Source organism: Parus major, chromosome 3 (assembly GCF_001522545.3).
Source record: "Parus major isolate Abel chromosome 3, Parus_major1.1, whole genome shotgun sequence".
Taxonomy (NCBI): domain Eukaryota; kingdom Metazoa; phylum Chordata; class Aves; order Passeriformes; family Paridae; genus Parus; species Parus major.
Window position 1 is genome coordinate 10,909,593 of NC_031770.1, and position 16,665 is coordinate 10,926,257.

General features: G+C 50.9%; 1 protein-coding gene across 8 annotated transcripts in view; it reads right to left on the bottom strand.

The window, feature by feature from the left end:
* Positions 1-6,308, bottom strand: part of ATL2 (atlastin GTPase 2) — a 40,665-nt gene extending 34,357 nt beyond the window's left edge. For 2 of the 8 annotated variants that reach the window (XM_015620902.3, XM_015620903.3), the window contains exon 1: positions 5,634-6,225. In XM_015620902.3, coding sequence (XP_015476388.1) covers positions 5,634-5,763 — 130 coding nt within the window. In that variant the 5' untranslated portion in view covers positions 5,764-6,225. Of the gene's footprint in view, positions 1-2,856; positions 2,958-5,633; positions 6,228-6,282 lie in introns of those variants that run through there. The other 6 variants (XM_015620899.3, XM_015620898.2, XM_015620897.2 and 3 more) reach the window with 6 other exon arrangements.
* Between the last annotated feature and the right edge of the window lie 10,357 nt (positions 6,309-16,665).

Genomic DNA, 16,665 nt, shown 5'->3' on the forward strand with positions numbered 1-16,665 from the left:
AAATACAGTACATCTGCCTATGCAATAACTTAGAAAATATTTTCTTATGCCTTGTTCACCTTAGATAGTTAAGGTTAAAGACATAACCTAAAATACTAACAACTAGTAAAGTAAGTTTAAGAAATAAATGCAGCCTTTAGCAAAAAGTTGAAAAAATGCTCAGGCAGCTTGCAAGTCACACTGTAGGCACAGCACGCAGCAACAGTAGAAAAAGAAATTAAGTAAATTAAAAAACAAGGCAAGAACTCAGCCTGATTTTAAAGTTTTAAGCTTCCCATTCAAAGACTGCCATATCAAAAATCATCCCAGGGATGAGGTCTGTTCATAATCACAATAACAAGAACAAAAGCAAATTCAAACCTAACTTATGTAAGGTGACATTTCAGTGAAATTTGGCAGTTTTTGTTATGAATGTCCTTGAAACTTCCACAGACTGTGATAAGATGTACAACAGTCTAGTAACAACAGGCACAAAGTTAAAAGTATTTTTATTACAGTGCTGAAGTGAAGCCTGTGATCGTGCTGGCGCTGGAGACCAACACCACTGTGGTTCACTACCAAATCAACAAGGACACAGAATCTGCACCTGCATTTCCATCTGCCTATTTCACCTGGTTTGGAAGCTGGGACACTCAAAGCTGGGGATGATGTGATGTGACCACCAGGAGATAAGTACTTTTCTGATACACTGGAGGAAAATCCCCAGCCCTTCTCCCCCCAACAGACCTGCTCCTGTCCAGGCTGGCCAGCATGAGCTAGTATCCCTTTTATTATTAGGGCAGGAAGAAAAAACAATTCCTCATCTATCACAGCACCTCACTCCAGTCAGTGCTACTGTATTAGTACGGTCAGTAAGCAAATATTAACCACTGATATTTAAGCAAACCACAGGGACTGCAGTTGACACAGGTACTTAAGAAGTATCAGGACTCTTGTAAGATGTGGCTCAAGCATTCCTGTATATCCAACACAAACAACAGCTGCCTGGCCTCCTAAACTAGGACAGACTGTCATGTTTAAAACAACGCTTTTGCAACAATTCATGTAAAACTGTTCTGTGCTAGAACTATTTCTCTGCTAGGTTTTGTTTTAAGATGCAGGCAAGTGAACATGAAAAGGAAGGAAAACAGCCTTCCTCAACTCCACTCCCTGCTTTCAAAATAATTCCAGCTGAAAAAACAAAAAGTTAGTGCTACTATTTGAAAAGGTGCTGTAACATGATTATCGATTTTAGGGTAAGCTAGGATGTAAGTTGTTAAGCAACACTCAGTAATGGTACAGAAGGAGTTAAAAGCTTCTCCTGCTGTTACACTGCTGCTCTTGTAACTACTCCAACCTATCCCTCTGCTTTACTTCACTGTCCAGAAAGCCCTTCTGCAGGCAGGCACACACCATCCACAGCTGTACACACAGACCCTATCACCTAAGTTGTTCTATGATTAAAGTTCAGAAGCAACTAAGAGTGACACATGCATGTTTCCACTGCTAATGATGACACAGCTAATTAAAGGCCATTTATTACAGGTGTGCTGGCACTTTTATAACCTTGAGAAAACTATGCAATAGTCTAATACTTTGAGATTATTAAAGGACACAGTGGCAAAAACACAGAAAACTGAAATCAAAGGAAACTGAGCAGTGTTGGGAGGGTGAGAGACAAGTCCTTGAGCAGTAAAGCAGTATCACATCCTCAATTTCAATCTCTGGGCTCTTTTAAATTATTCAAATTGCAATGCTGCAAAACACAATCAAACTTTTCCTGATGCTCAGAAGTACTGCCTTTTCCTCCCTGTAAATCAAGCCAGGTGTGTTATCACTCCGTATCTCCCCGTTTATAGCACAGTTAGATTTCCCTATCTCTAGTTAGCTTGCAAATCAAGCAGTTGAAACCAATCGTGGCACATGGCATCTGCAAGGTTTTGTTTAATTGTGCCCAGTCCAATCGTTCCGCTTCCAAATTAAGTGAGAGTTACACAACAAAGATGTTAAAATAGTTCAGTGTTCCAGTGCAGTGCTAAAAACCTCACATGATCCAACTCAGCGTTCGAGTCAGTACAGCCCTGACTAGTCCCAGGTGCCCCCTCGCCAAGCGTACGGCAGGGAGACTGCTACGAGCTCTCGGGTTTTAAGCCGTTCTTGAGAAATAACCATACTTTAAGAAACACACTGCGCAGACTCCAGCACACCCGAGGCTAAACACCCAGCCAAAGCCATGTCCCATCCCCACCAGGGGATAGATTACAGGCAAGAGCACCGCTGACAGCGGAGCGCACCAGCTCCATGTGGGGGACGGGCCGAGAGCGCTCAGTCACCTCCTTCCCCGAGCCGCCCGGGGCTGCTCCCTCCGCAAGCGGACGCGGGCCCGGGAAAGTCGGCGCCCTCCGGGCTACCTGGCTCCGGTCCCGGCACTGTGCAACGCTAGCGCCCCGCGGCCCCTGGGCCCCTCCGGGCGGCAGCCCCCGCTCCTCACGGGGGTGAGGCACACACGGCGAGGCCCGGCCGCACCGCAGCGGGGAATAAGGTCACCGACAGTGGCCCCCGGGCCGCCCCCGCTCCGGCACGGGCCGCCGACCGCAGCGGGGGAGGCCCTGGCCGCAGAGCGGGGAAAGCGGGGTGACCCCGCCGGGGAGCGACCGCGGGCCGGGCGGAGGGGCCGTTGCCGTGGTTTCCCCGCCGCCTCTCGGGGGCGGGCAGCCGCCCACGCCATTTTGAGGAGGGGGGAGACACGGGGGCCTTTCCCCCGGCGCCGCGCGGCGCCGCCGGGACGCCCAGCCCCGCGTTCCGGGACGACCCCGCGGGCACGGCCCCGCCGCCGCCCCCGGTGCCGCCGCCGCCGCGGTTCCCGGGCCGCGTTACCTGCCGGGGCGGGCCGGTGGCGGGCCGGGCCCGCGCGCCGCGCCGCGTCCCTCGCCGCCATCTTGTCCGGGTTTAAAATTAACTCCCCGTGACGTCAGAGCTCCGCCGCGAGACCTTTATCGCCCGCCGGCGGCGCGCGGGGCGGGGCCGCGCGCGGGGAGGGGCGGGGCCGCAGCCCGCGGGGGCTGCGGTGGGAACGGGGGAGGCGCTGAGGGGCCGGGAGGCGTGAGGGCAGCACGGGGCCGGGGGGAGAGAGAGGGAGACACACAGACAGACACACACACAGACACAGAGATGCACACAGGCCCAGCTCCCGGGCCGAGGTGTGGGGTGAGAACCTCCCTCACGACAGCCCGCGTGCCGGTGACATGCGGCAGCGGGCTCCAGCGGGGCACGCAGAGCAGCAGGATGTGAGGAGGCCCCCAGGCCACACAAAACACCTCGGGCCGCCCATCCCCGGGGGTCCCTCACGCCCTCAGCCGCAGCTCGCTCGTGTAGAGAGCACACAGCGGGACTGTCACCTGTGCGCTCTGTCCACCTCCACCCTCAGCCTGCTGGGCCCTCACGTCCCATTTCCACGTCTGCTGGGCCCTGGGGACAGCCAGGAGAGCGACCGGACCGCTCTGCATTTCCAGCCCTAAGTCCAGCTCCTCACTCCTCACTGTAGCACTGGTGCTGCACTGGGGCTGGAAATACGCGGGAGGACAGCTCTCAATCAGAACAAACCACACAAGTTTCCAAGGAATCAAACATTCCTGCTGTCTCGGGTCTGCAAGAGTGTTGTGCCTCTCAATCCGAACTGACCTTGCTTCATCCTTTTAAGAGGCCAGCTGTGAAAGCGAGCTGCCCTTACTGCACGAAGTTTTCAAGTCTGTGAGGTTTCCTATTGCTAAAGGTTGTGTAAACCTTCACAGGCAAACTGGTCAGTATGACCTTGTCACTTGTTAGAAGAACACAATGTCCAATAAATCATCATGTGAAGTGAGCAACAGGCCTGCAAAGCCCCACTTCACCGTGGCAATGCTCTCTGTAGAAACCATTTTCTCAGTTTTTAGCTATGCTAACTTACTTAGTCCTGGAGAGGCAGCTTGTGAGTGACAGCAATCTTAAAAGCAAACAGACTGGTTCTGCCAAAACAGAGGTGGAGGGAAAGCTCGGAAGATATTTTCAAAGTAAAAACTGACTAACAATCAAGGAAGCACCTAAAACTGCTTTCCAAACCTTGCTTTCCTTTACTATCAAAGTAGCATATAAGGGGTTTCCTTACACAGGGGTTTATGACACCTCCTGCTGTGCTTACACTGGCAGCCCTTGTGCCAGAAAGTTTAGTATCTACAACACATGAAAAAGAAATTAAAATGTCTAAAAGATGCTGCAATCACAGCAAGTGAGAACTGCAGAAGGATACAAAGATCAAACTATTATCATATATTCAATTCTAGTTATGACACTTGGATTAATAAAATATTCAGTTCTGTAAAAGAACTTGATTATTCTAGATTTACATCAATATAAATGGAGGCAGGATTCAACCCCTTTGTTCAAAGGTGTTCATATGAATGCTATAAAAAAACCCCAAAATGTTGTCATTGGAGTTTTTTTTTGCAGTTTAATATCCTTTATTTATTTGGTGAAAATGAGCATGCCATTGCTTGTCCTTCTAACCTCATACCAAGTGAAGGAAAACTTCCATCGGAAAGAAGGCAGAGCACACTGTACACAGAGGTATTTCAGAGATATTCAGGCAATTGGGCAAAGGGAAACAGCTTGAAGTAAAACACATTGAAAGCTAGAAACACTGTTAGCTGGCAAATTTAAGCTTCAGCAGCTCAATATGCAAACAAAGAAAACCAGGGGGGAAAACACCACAACACTAAAGAAGTTTCCTAATTCTGCTGTTAGTAAACAGACTTGTTCCTGGTCAAGTCTGGAACAGTTTACACAGAGAAGAGTTTGAAAGAGTGTGTGTTCAGACAGATAGATTTCTGTTTCATGCAACAGGATTTGCTGCTGCTGTAACGTGAGAGCAGAAGTCAGGAACTTGGAGGTCAGAAAGCTCAGCCTTAATTCTGTCCCCTTATGTTTGCAGGACGAAGGAGACATTTTCCGAGCTGAGGATTTCGCTATCAACATGTCTTCTCCTGGTTGCAAAGGTCCCCATCTCCACTGCACTCACAGCTACATTCCTCTGAGCCAGGCTAGGGAAGGAGTTATGACTGAAACCATTTAATCTGGCTGTGGATTTGGCCTGCAAACCACAGGCAGGCTGTGGTGGGAAGGGATTGCTGGAGGAGAAGGACACCTGACCCACAAGTGCCAGCTGGGCCAGTAGTCCCTTCAGCCACCGAAGTCAGTTTTGAACTACAGGCAGCATCTCCTCCTGGATTTGGCCATGCTGCTCTGAAAATTCTGCTGTCCTAAGCTTGTCCCAAACCCACTTTGGGCCAGCTAACACCACCAGTGTCACTCACGCAGTGAGACAAGGGCTGCTCTGCCACGCTGTTTGGAGAGCTGTCCCTTCCCGTGGCTGGAAGGGAAACAGAGCCACCACAACATCTCCTGGCCTTCAGGCATCACAGCATGGCAGGGGTCTGGCCAGTTCCTGACCCTTGTGGACAGAGGCACCCACTGGACACTAGGAGAGGCTGAATCAGACTTGGGTCCTTTATGCCTTTCCATATCAAGTTTTTCTCAGTCCTATCAGCTAACCTGTGCAATGTGGTTGGATTTGTTTAAAGAAATCTGTACAATGACAAATCCTTAAGCCAAACACCTACCTGAAGCATGCTGAGAACCACTCCTGAGCTGGAGGACAGAGCCATATCCCACTTTGGAGGGCTGAGGGTCCTGGGATGAGCTGGAGACGTCTCCATTGGTGCTTCTGCGCTTACCAACCTCTCTCCTCATTTGCTTCAGGCTGTTGAGTTCAAGCTAGTGACCAGGTGATTCCCACTCCTCCTTCCAGACTGTGAAGTGCTGCAGGCAGTCAGGAGCTGAGGACAGACAGCTGTGAGAGAAAGGTGGATCTTCTGAAACCCACCCTGTCCACAGCAATAAGGCACCTCCAACCCTCTGGCTGCAGTTGCTAGGACCACACAGAGCTTCCCAAGGAATAAAACTGAGGAGGCAAGAGGAGGTCAGCTCTGCAGTGGTGAGCCAGCGCTAGCACTGGGAGCAGCCAGGGCAGGCAGTGGTCAGCTGCCCTCCCACCAGACACCAAGGGAGCTGTGTCACTAAGGCAAGTCTGAGATGTCCTAACAGACTCCCACGGGAAATGTGTCTGGATCTCAGGCTTGTTCCCAGAGGCAGATCCGTGCCCTACCAGAGCTTGGAAACGCCCTACAAGGCACCTCGTCTTGCTTTTCTCTGAAAAGTACACAGGCTACCGTACTACAGCCCTACTACTCATGAACTTCATCTACTCACAGCTTCCCACCTCTTCCAGCTGGAGCGCTCCTCCCTCTGCTCAGTGCCAGCAGGCGCTGGAGGATGTGCTGCGCCCCGAGCCCCTGCCCACTCTGCAGCTGGATCCTCCCTTTTTCTCCCTCTTCCCAGCACGCATTCCTGTGCCCTGCCCACATGCAGGAACATGCTGCTCGGTCCTGCCCAGGCTGGTTGATGTTTGCCTTCCACCTTGGCAAAGATCTCAGCCCCGTAAACAGGCAATCTTGGTTTCCTGTATTTTATTTTTTCTGGTGCTCACCATTTCCCAAGGGCACCTCTCTCAGATTCAGGGCTGCCTTCCTTTGTCACACAGGTGATCTAAAAGTTGCTCCGCGTCATTAGAGAGTGCTTAGCACAGCCCCGAGCTTGTAGGTACCTGTCTGTGTTCGCATATCCTGGGGTCACCCAAGCAAAGCCAAGGTGACATACGGCATGAATCCAAGCCTGGTTCTTCTGCAGAGAACTCCAAGAAAGCAGAGGTATTTGGGAGCAGAAAACAAATTGGGAAGGAGGGGGGGGGGAAAAACATTTTACTTGATCGCCTGAACCTATCCCACATGCTGGGGGGGGGGGGGGGGGGGAACATTTTACTTAATCGCCTGAACCTATCCCACATGCTGAGAGGAGACGCCTTTTTAGATGGCTGCAGGACACTTGCTCCAGAAAGAGAAAGCAACCCCTCCCATGCCACTAATTTTTAGCAAGCTGAGTGGGAAACGTCTCATTCTTCCCTGATGTTGACCCAGGAGCTGCTCCTCTGGGGAAGAGGGCGGAAACAGCATTGAATTTTAGCTGTGAGAGCAGCTCAGAGCAAGTTGCTAGGCACCAGCTGCAAGAATTGCCTGCAGGTGCTCCTGCTGGAGAGGTTGGGCCGGTTGACGGGGCTCTCCCGGTGCAGCCAGAGTGCCAAATACCTTTGAAACGGGCATAATCCGTTCTCAGCCTGAAGGAGCTATTGCACAACCTTCCCAGGATTAAGGGTTTAAATCGAGGGAGTGTGTCACAGCCGGGGAAAGGGCAGTGGGCAGGCTCAGCAGCCACGCTGGCCTGTGTGACTCTCTGGGGTGGTGGGATGAAGCCTGCCTGAGGAGGTCTTGCAGGGGCACATGAAAGCCATTTCCCTAGTCCTGCCCTGTCTGCATCTTATCAGGGTGATTGAAGTCTTCAAAGGATTAAATGGCTAAGTGGTTTTCTTATGCTCCTGGAAGCGAAGCTCCATAGCCAGCTGAAGCTTTCATTGCAAGCATTTGCTCAAGTGGAGTCCTATCATTTCAGTCTGTATAAACAGAGTGAGATTTCCATCTCACTCTTATGCAACAGCACAAGACGAGGCTGTTTTTAAAGTCTGGCTTAGATACTGACTCCTGTGCTGCTTGGAGTGTCAGTATGCCTGCAAACCCCAGGGCTGCCCCACTGCAGAGATGCCCCTGCCTACAGCCAGCACGCTGCTTCCAGCCTCACCTGGAGGCCAGCTCTGCTTACCCACCTGCTGCCTGCTCTGCATCTCTAAAAATGAGAAGCACCTCTCGGGTTTGCATCCCCTTGGTGTCATTTCCCAATGACCCTTTAGGCCATCAAGACCACCACAGAGAAAGAGCTTTCCCACTCTCATCTTAGAAAAAGAAGAACTGCTCCAGCAATTCACTGTCACTGTGACACCCATCAAATGTCATGCTAAGACAATCACTCCAGCCCCTGAAGTTACACAGCCTCCTTCCAAGAGCTGTGTCTGTTTTTTGGTACAAGCAGCAAGGCTCAAGGGAAGAGTCATCCCCACATGATCAGGACTGCTTCAGCCCATACTACCAGTGCTTTGTCTGAATAATGCAAAAATCAGGATATCAGGGGCAATTTGTCATGGAACGTACTCCACCATCACAGAAGCCTTAGTGGCAGTTCAGAGTCTCACCAGGAAAAATGCTGCGTAGACATTTCATTCTTTAATGTAATAAACTCAGACTGATTTAGCTTATTAGCTGATTATTAGCTGATTTAGCTGCAGGTATTTACCAGCAAACACTCCTATCAGCACTGGCTGTGGGTTTTAGAAGAGGATGTTTGTCCTTGCAGCGTAACTGATCTCTCATATCACAAACCAGCTCCTCCCATATGGGGCAAAGCATCACGATGTGATCCTGATTTGAGGGAAGGGGCACAGCTTTACACCTGGGGATGGTGTTTGGAATTGAGCACCATGCAGGCAGACCTGGCTCCTGGTTGCATGTGGGGGTTAGGAATGACTGCCCTGGCATACAAAGGCTGCTAATTACAAAGCAGAGTTTATTTGCGTCCTTTGCAGCTACATGACTGGCCTGCTGGGTGAGACTTACAGGTCCTGGTTTACTCCCAGGATTTCACATGCTTGTTTTCCGTGCAAGTCCAGACTGGCTGCATAGAGATGAGTTGGGCTTAAGAGAGTTCTGCTGAATTCCTGCAGCAGAATCTGACCTGCAGCTTTCATTGTCCTTTTCTGGAAGGCAAATCCCTCTGGCACAGGGTCACACACACACCCTTAGATGAGGCTCTGTCAGGATAGGATGGATTTGGATGTAATTAAGCCACATGGCCACAGCTCACTGTACCCAGCTCAGAGAAGTTTTGGACTAGCACAGGCTGCCTTGCCAAGGACTTGGATACCTCAAAGACAACAGGAGCCGGCATCAGTGATGGCAGAACCCAGGAAAGCCAGGTGGAGTTGGGACCTGAGCTTCCCCCACCAGCACCATGAGCTTACGAGAGGGTACCTGGGGCAGCAGCATCCTTCTGGGCTGGGATCGCTCCTGTGCTCCCAGTCAGGCCAGTTAAAGCTGTGATCCTCAACACACCAATGAAACTATCTGGATCTAGTCTCAGGTACTGAAGCAAAGTCTGGGTGTGAGTCTAGACATGAAGGGCAAGACCAGTTCTGTGGTCTGTGTTTGTAGGCTCAGTCTGGCCCCTGGGCCAAGCTAAGGACACAAAGTAGAATGTGCCATTTAATCTGGTTGGATTAACATGTGCATTTAATTAGATCTCATCTCTTCTCAATAAAATCTAGAACATGTTGTTGAAAAGTTGTATTTCATCTTCCTCCAAGACTTTTTGCATTTGAGCAAGGAACTTGCAGCACAGGGCAATTGCAATGAAATGAGAAACCAAGTTTTAGCAAAACCAGAGGGTGGGGCTGAAATCAGCATGCTGTCATCTTTGGATTTGTGAATCTGCTTCAGAGGCTGTCCTGCTCCCTCTCCTCCAGGAAGACTCTACAATGGATTTATGTGCTATCCTGTATGATCACTCCATGGCAGCTGTCTCTGCGCCCAGTCAGCCACAAAAAGCACAATATTGCACTGGCTATGATCACATTTAGGTATTTTGACAAAAAAGGCTCCAGGGACTCATCACAAGCAAAAACATAAAATTGTTTGGAAATATTAATCAGGGGGATAACACCAGTTTTGTTCTTCTCAAGTAGTGTTAACTTGCAAGAAATAAAGAAATAATGAGAGAAGGAAAAGGGGACAGCAAGCCTGGCTGTAGCAGAGGGCTGGAAACCAAAAAGCAAATTCATTTGAGATCCAGGGATTAAGATCCAATCATTTGACCTCAGATTAAAAAGTGGATGAGCACAACAAAGAATAGCTTAAAACATTTGGGAAAGTGTAAAGGAAAATCAAGCGGGATTAAATAACAAAACAGCTGCATTAAGCCAGAATGCCTCCCTGATCACAGGCAGCAAATCCAAGTAAGAGATGCCTCAAGCTTCCTCAGTGCCATCCAGTCATCCCCCAGCATTTCTATTTCACAGCCACCCTCTGAGTTAATTCAAAAGGAACTCGCCCTGCCCCACACCAGTTTGTTGCTTGTATTGGGCTGCTCTCCCTCACCCTCAGGGGAGCACAGCTACCTGCCAAAACCCCTTATTAGGAAGAAATTACCCAGCAGAATAGTCTAGCTAGCTGTAAATGCATGCTTGAGAACAGGAATCCCAGGACAGTGATGCTCGGGCTCTGAGTGCAGTGTGGCTGCTTCCCAGCTTTGCTTTGTGAGCTTTCCCCACCAGCATGGTTTATTTTCCTGGACTTGGCCTGTATCTCCTAGGGAAAATCATCCAGCTCCCTTGCAGCCAACACAGGTCATCAGTAGCCATTCCCACAGGTTCCCTGGTGTCCTCCAGGTGTCCAATATGGCTACTTTCTTCTGCAGCACCACTGAAATCATTAACACAACGCTATTAAATGGGTGTCAGTCCCAGGTGAGCAGCACAGCCTGGCACTGTGGCACTGGCCCAACCCCTTCGTGCTGGTCAGCAGCTCATGGCAGGCCATGCTGTGCCCCAGCCTTGTCTCCACTGCAGGTTTAGGAAATGCAGAGAGCAGTCATAGGCTGGGGGACACAGAGGTGCTAGATGGATGCTGGGTGTCCACCTTGCCCAGATTCAGTGGAGAACCAGTGTCACTGTGACAGTCACAGTTCTCTGCTGGCACACTTCAAGCCACAGCATCCCACAAACACCAGCCTTTTGTCACCGTGGCCAAAGCCACCTCCCCACTGCCACCATCCTTCAAACACTCTGTCACTGAAAAGCACCTTGCAATGAAGAACCCTGAGGCTGGGAAGGGTCTGAGCATGGGAATGCCCAGAAGTGTGTTACTGCTTTTCCTTCAGTGATCCTGTTTTTCCAGCAGCCCCACTGCCAGCTGCAGTGGCCTGGCAGGCGCAGTGACCCCGAGTGATTATTTAACAGCGGATTGTATAACAGAGCAGGGCAGACATTACATTTCTGTCTCTGACCTCAGCCCTGGGACATCTCCCACCCATAAAACTTCTAGTCTAATCTTTCAGGCCTCAGAGGAGCAGCCTTAGGCATGTGACACCATCCTCCAGAGGGAAGTGACCAGTGGGGACCAGGTAGCTCTGGGCAGGAATGGGCTGCCCAGCACATCTCAGTCCCACTGAAGGGAAGAGGGAGCCAAATGATCCACAAAGGCTCAGGTTTGGAGCCCAGATCCTGCTGAAGTGCCCAAGATGACCCTGCAAAGTCCCTCTGCTCCCTGCTATCCATCTAAATGAAGCACTATACTCGCCTCTTCATTCATAGCCAGCTGTTTCAGCAAGGTGAAGATGGATGAGGGATGAGCTGTCCTTGAGCAGGGTGAGCCATTTCCAACAGCTCCCCTGGGCTCCAGCCACAGTGCCTCTGAAATCTGGGAGCAGCTGAACCCCTTGGACCTATTCCAGAAGGGGTGGACAGTGCCCAGGAGCCAGTGGAGAGTACTCTCCACTGAAGAACAGAGAATTCTCTCTGAATAGTCCAGAACTCAGGACATACCAGCCTTGTGCTGGTGATGTCCCTAAACTGTGTTGCTCTTCTGTGGGGCTGAAGAGACAGTTCAATGCAGTAGCCCTCAGTGGTCAGGAGGATGCTGCAGTGTTTAAGGAGGAGGGCACAGGCAGGCCTTGCTTATCAGTGCTGGGTTTGTGCCAGGTGGCTCAGACCCACCTCATTCAGAAATCCTTCAAAACCAGCTTCTCCTGAAGCCTTACTGGAGCAGACACAACAAGAAGCTTATTTCTGAGCTTGACTTCATCATGTCCTGGCTCTGAGCATTCCCTTTCAGCAGGACTTGGTGGGTGTGAACTGCCCCTCCAGGATGAGCATGGATCTGCTGGAAGCTGGAGAGGACTAGCAGGGCCACCAGGCTGGTTGAGATGAAGGAACATTGCCTACAGGGAGAGGTGGAGAGAGCTGCCTTGGTTAGTTGGGAAGAAGAGTTTGGAGTGATTTAGCAGAAGTCTACAGTGACCTGGCAGCTAGAAGGGAAGATGAAGTCTTTCCAGGAGGTAAGCCAGCCTGGCTGGTTCAGGGCGTTAGGAAAAGCTCCTTTCCCAGAAGGGTGGTGCAGCCCCGGGACACGGACCCAGAGAGGAGGGGTTTCCATCCTTCCAAATTTTCCAGCCTTAGCTGCTCTGACCCAGCTTTGGCAACAATCCTGCTCCAAAGGCTGGCTGAATCTGAGACCACCACAGGCCCCTTCTCACCACTGCTTTCTTTGAGAGGCAATTCTACACCAAACTGAATCAAAATCAGCCCCCTGCCTTGAGCCATTTGTGACAACTTCCATCAGGCACTGCTCCTGTACAACTTACCAAAATGTACCTGCTCAGGGGTGCAGCAGTCCAGAGAGGATTTCACAGCAGCCTGAGCTTAGAAGCCCACAGTTTACCAACAGCCACAGCAAAAATAAGTCCAAAGGGTGAGATCAGAAAATCCAATATTTAAAATCTGTGACTTGTTCCACAGCTGGGCCAGAGAGGTAGCTACTGCAATGCAGGTCTAACCATTAACCAGGGGGCTAGAGAGGTGTGATGCTCTCTGAAAAACAGGGTGAGGTATGTGTGTGCCAGCACTGGGAGAGGATGTGCAGCAAGGCACAGGGATGCTCCTGCAGAGCCCACACTGAGTCTGGAAACTGCTACCATGTGCACCCTTCAGCAGCAACCAGTTCTCAAAGCTCACCCAAAACTATGTCTGGCCAGCTCCTTGGCAGGGAGGAAAAGAATAAGAAGGCACAATAATGTATTTTTAATAGGTTACATAAACAGTTAAGTTCAAAGCTGCTTTACAAACAGGTGACACAAGATGCCAGTGCTTCCACTGAGAGGTGAGCCAGGCCTTTCATGCAGAAAACATTCTGGCTGTCTCAAAGGAAAATTGTCCTCTCCTTGGAGGAGACAAATCTCAGCTGGAAGCAGCAGCTTCCATTTGCTAGGAGCATTTTGATTTTTCAAAGCTAGTCTATTTCATTTACAGGCAATGGGGAACCGGATGGGAGCAGTTCTGCGGATCTTTAAAGCCTCCTGTGCACGCCTGGTGCCTGCAGTGCTGCTGCTGGCAGGGACAGCTCTGCCTGGCCCTCACTCCCCTGGAGTGATGCAAGAGGTGCCTTTGCACTTTGCCTTAGTAGGAAAGCAGAGCTGGCAGCAAACCCGCCCGGGAGGCAGTGCAGGAGGCCGGGGGTGAAGGACCACAGCTTGTTCACCATAAGGCAGGGTGGGTGACAGCTCTGGGCAAAGGGTTTGCCCAGGGAGTTTGTCCGGGGCAAGTGCTCCCTTATCACACGCTCACGGGGCTGTGTTTACCAGGCTGCTCCTCCAGCTGTCTCTCAGCTGGAGTTTCTACCCTGCTCAAAGGGCAGGGGCTCACAGTGGCTTTTGCCATCAGATCACACGGATCCAGCAGTGTTTTCGTGCCCAAGGACAGCCAGGCATGCTGCATGTTCCCTCTTTCACTAGGATCAGGGGTGTCTGGGTATGGAACAGGCTGAGATCCCAGGCCCCAGGTCTCAAGGTCCCAAGCCAGCAGGACAAGTACCATGGAGTCCACTGCCTGACACCGCTGTGGGAGTGGGAATGCCAGCAGCTGCCCTGCATTTTCAGTCTGCTCCTGTCCCAGCGAGGCAGAAGGGACGGCACAGAGAGCAGCCCAGGGTCTGGAGACAGAGGGCTGCCAAAAATGCCAAACCAAGGCTGGTTCTTCTTCTCCCCTCGAGTGTTACAAAATCCATGGTTGAGTTTAAACACTGAAGAGACTGTGACCTTTGGCTCTAGGCTGACCCTTGGAAACATGTGCCCCAGCCTGAAAGAATATAAACAAAAGAAAAACCCAAAAGGAGGAAAGGAAAGTGTTTTTCCAGAAGGAAAGCATGGCAGGAACAAGCCCAGCTGAAGCCAAGAGGGGAGGGCAAAGGAACAGCTTTCCAACAGGCAGCTGCTCTACTCTTGCAACATTCCTGTTCTAAAACCCCATTTAAAGCCAATTTTTCTTACATGTAATGAGGACAGGAAGCAAAAAGAAGGTGGAAAATTCCCCAAATAACCTGCATGGTTAATGTGGTATCAAAACAACTGTTTTGCTCTGGGTAGAAGTGGACTGTCTCCAAGTTTGAAGCTGCCCCCACCCTCTCCCAGGAATGAAGATAACACTAGGGAGTCCAGAGAACAGCCAGAGCTTGACAGCACACGGCTGGCAGGATCAAGACTGCTCGGCTCCTGCTTTGGCCCAAGGCAGCCTCCACCAGTGTTAGGGCTTCCCCTTCCCCTATGTCTTCCTTCTGCAACTCATAATTATGTGAATATGTGCCCACAACCTCTCCCTCCCACCCCAGTCTCCCTCTTACATCTCCCACTTGTTTTGCCAATGTATCGGTGGCAGTAAAGTCTCTGAAGGTCCCCACACACACACAGACCCTATGGTCTCAGCATCCTTCCAACCCAGCTCTCATCTCCCGCTTTGTGCGTGGTGAGAGGGGGTGTCTGGACCTCGTGACCATCTGAAATCAGGATTCTCCTTGAAAAAAGCCACCAGAGCTCATCAGGTAGGCAGGGCTTGCTGCTCCCTGCGTGGGGGTGAGCTCCAGACAGAGCCGCAGGGCTCAGGAGTGGCACCACCCAGCAGCCAGGCAGGAGCCAGGGAGACAGACACAGCCCCACCTCTGCCATTATTTCCCTGATGCCCCCACCGTGAGAAGTGGGACCAGCAGAGCCCAGAGGAAAATCATGAGGAAAGGGAATGGGACCCAGTCCTACCCTCTCCCAGGTAAACGTGCAGGCTTCCCTGCATCTCTTTTGTGAGCCCTATGAGGCAGATGTCTCACCCCATGGGGGACCCTCCGAGCTCCACCTGTGCTGCTGTGGCACTTCTTCATGCCTTTCACTGCCTCATTGCATTTATTTAATTACTGCTTCTCACTGCTCGCATCTTTGGCTGTTGGATCCTTTTCCATTCCAGTGGAAGCAATCACACTTGTCTTGCAAGATCTGTTCTTCTTAAGCCAGGCTGCCATTTATCCATTATTATTGACGTATCAAAGGCATTTGCACATGTTCAGAAGCACACCAGCTCCTCAAGGAGGAGGGATGAAATATCACCTCTTGCCTGATAAATTGCTTACACAAGTGGAATCAAACCCAGGTTTCTGGATTGTCCAGTGGGGCTCTTTTGCAATGCTGCTCTTAGGAAAAGGGTTGCAGAGATGTCTTAGCTCACACCCCAGAGCTGGTAAGACTGCAGGAGAGATTCAGACATTTGAGTTTTACAGCTTGGATGATCTTGGTCACCCAGAGGAGATTCCAAAGTCAAGGATGCATTCCTGCAGAAGCAATCTTGCATGCTGGCCTCTCCAAAGCACAGCTGTGTTCAGCCACATGTGTGCTTGCTGCCCTTGGCTGTGCCCTGCACAGTCTCTCTCCTCTCTCACAGCTCAGCAAATTCTGGAGTGGCCACTCTGGTGAATGAGAGTCCAAACTCAAGCACTGGGAGTCCTTGTGCACGTTTTGGCAGGTCCTTAAGGGTGATCCAGTGCAGACGCTGTGGGACAGCAGGACAGCATCCCATGACCTCAAACAGCCCTCGAGCACGAGCCAAAAGCTGTGCCAGATCTACTTCAGAGGGTTTGTCTAAGATTTCACTGTCCCCACTTCAGCAGCAGCCAACACACGCAGTCCCCAGTGCTGAACCTGGAGCCAAGGGACCTGGATTTCTTGCTGCCACCTGCTGTCCCCTGTCAGCAGGGCAGGCCCTGCCCTTCTCCCTGCCAGCTCTGCTCCAGAGCCCCAGCCTGGATCCAGGGGAGGAAACAGCAGGACCCACTGACCCTATTCCCCAGCCCCTCTTCCCTGTGAAGCACTAGACAGACCCAATGCCTGGATAGGAACAGAAGCACAAAACAGTGGCGACTGTGTCCTGATTCTCCTGGTTACAAGCTCCAAAACTACAGTTGTGCCTGATTTTCTCTCTGGAGGACACTCAGCCCTGGGGAATAGTGGCCCACCTTTGCGGTTAGCCAGGACAGACCCACAGGGGAGCTTCCTCCCCGGTAACTCAGCCCATCACAGGGAGGGAGGGAAGCTGACAGCTGCAGACATAGAAGAAACAACAACAAAAACAATAATAATAGAAATAAAAACAACATCATCATCATCTATGCCTGTTACTTTGAGATACTAAGTTTCCTGATTCAATTGACAGAAAAGTAAATTGAGTGGATGCCAGGGAGAATTTCAGATGATCAGGTGTCTGGTCCAGAGATGCAAATCAGGTAAAATCCTGCAGAAACCTGACAACAGCAGAGCTGCAACTGCTTGGTCCTAAAGGACCCTGCCCTTTCCTCCATGGCAGCCTTCTGTATTTCAGATAAACAGGGTAACCCAGGATTTTATCACCTGGGCTGTGCCTGACATAAAGGGAATTTGGGACTACACGTCATCTAAGGCCATTTTTTTCATTATTTTTTAAAATATTATATTATTTATTTCTAGGCAGAACTATAGGCCCTGAGAAGAACCAGGAGCGGGAGGAGAGGCAGAAGTCTGTTGTGAAAGGTC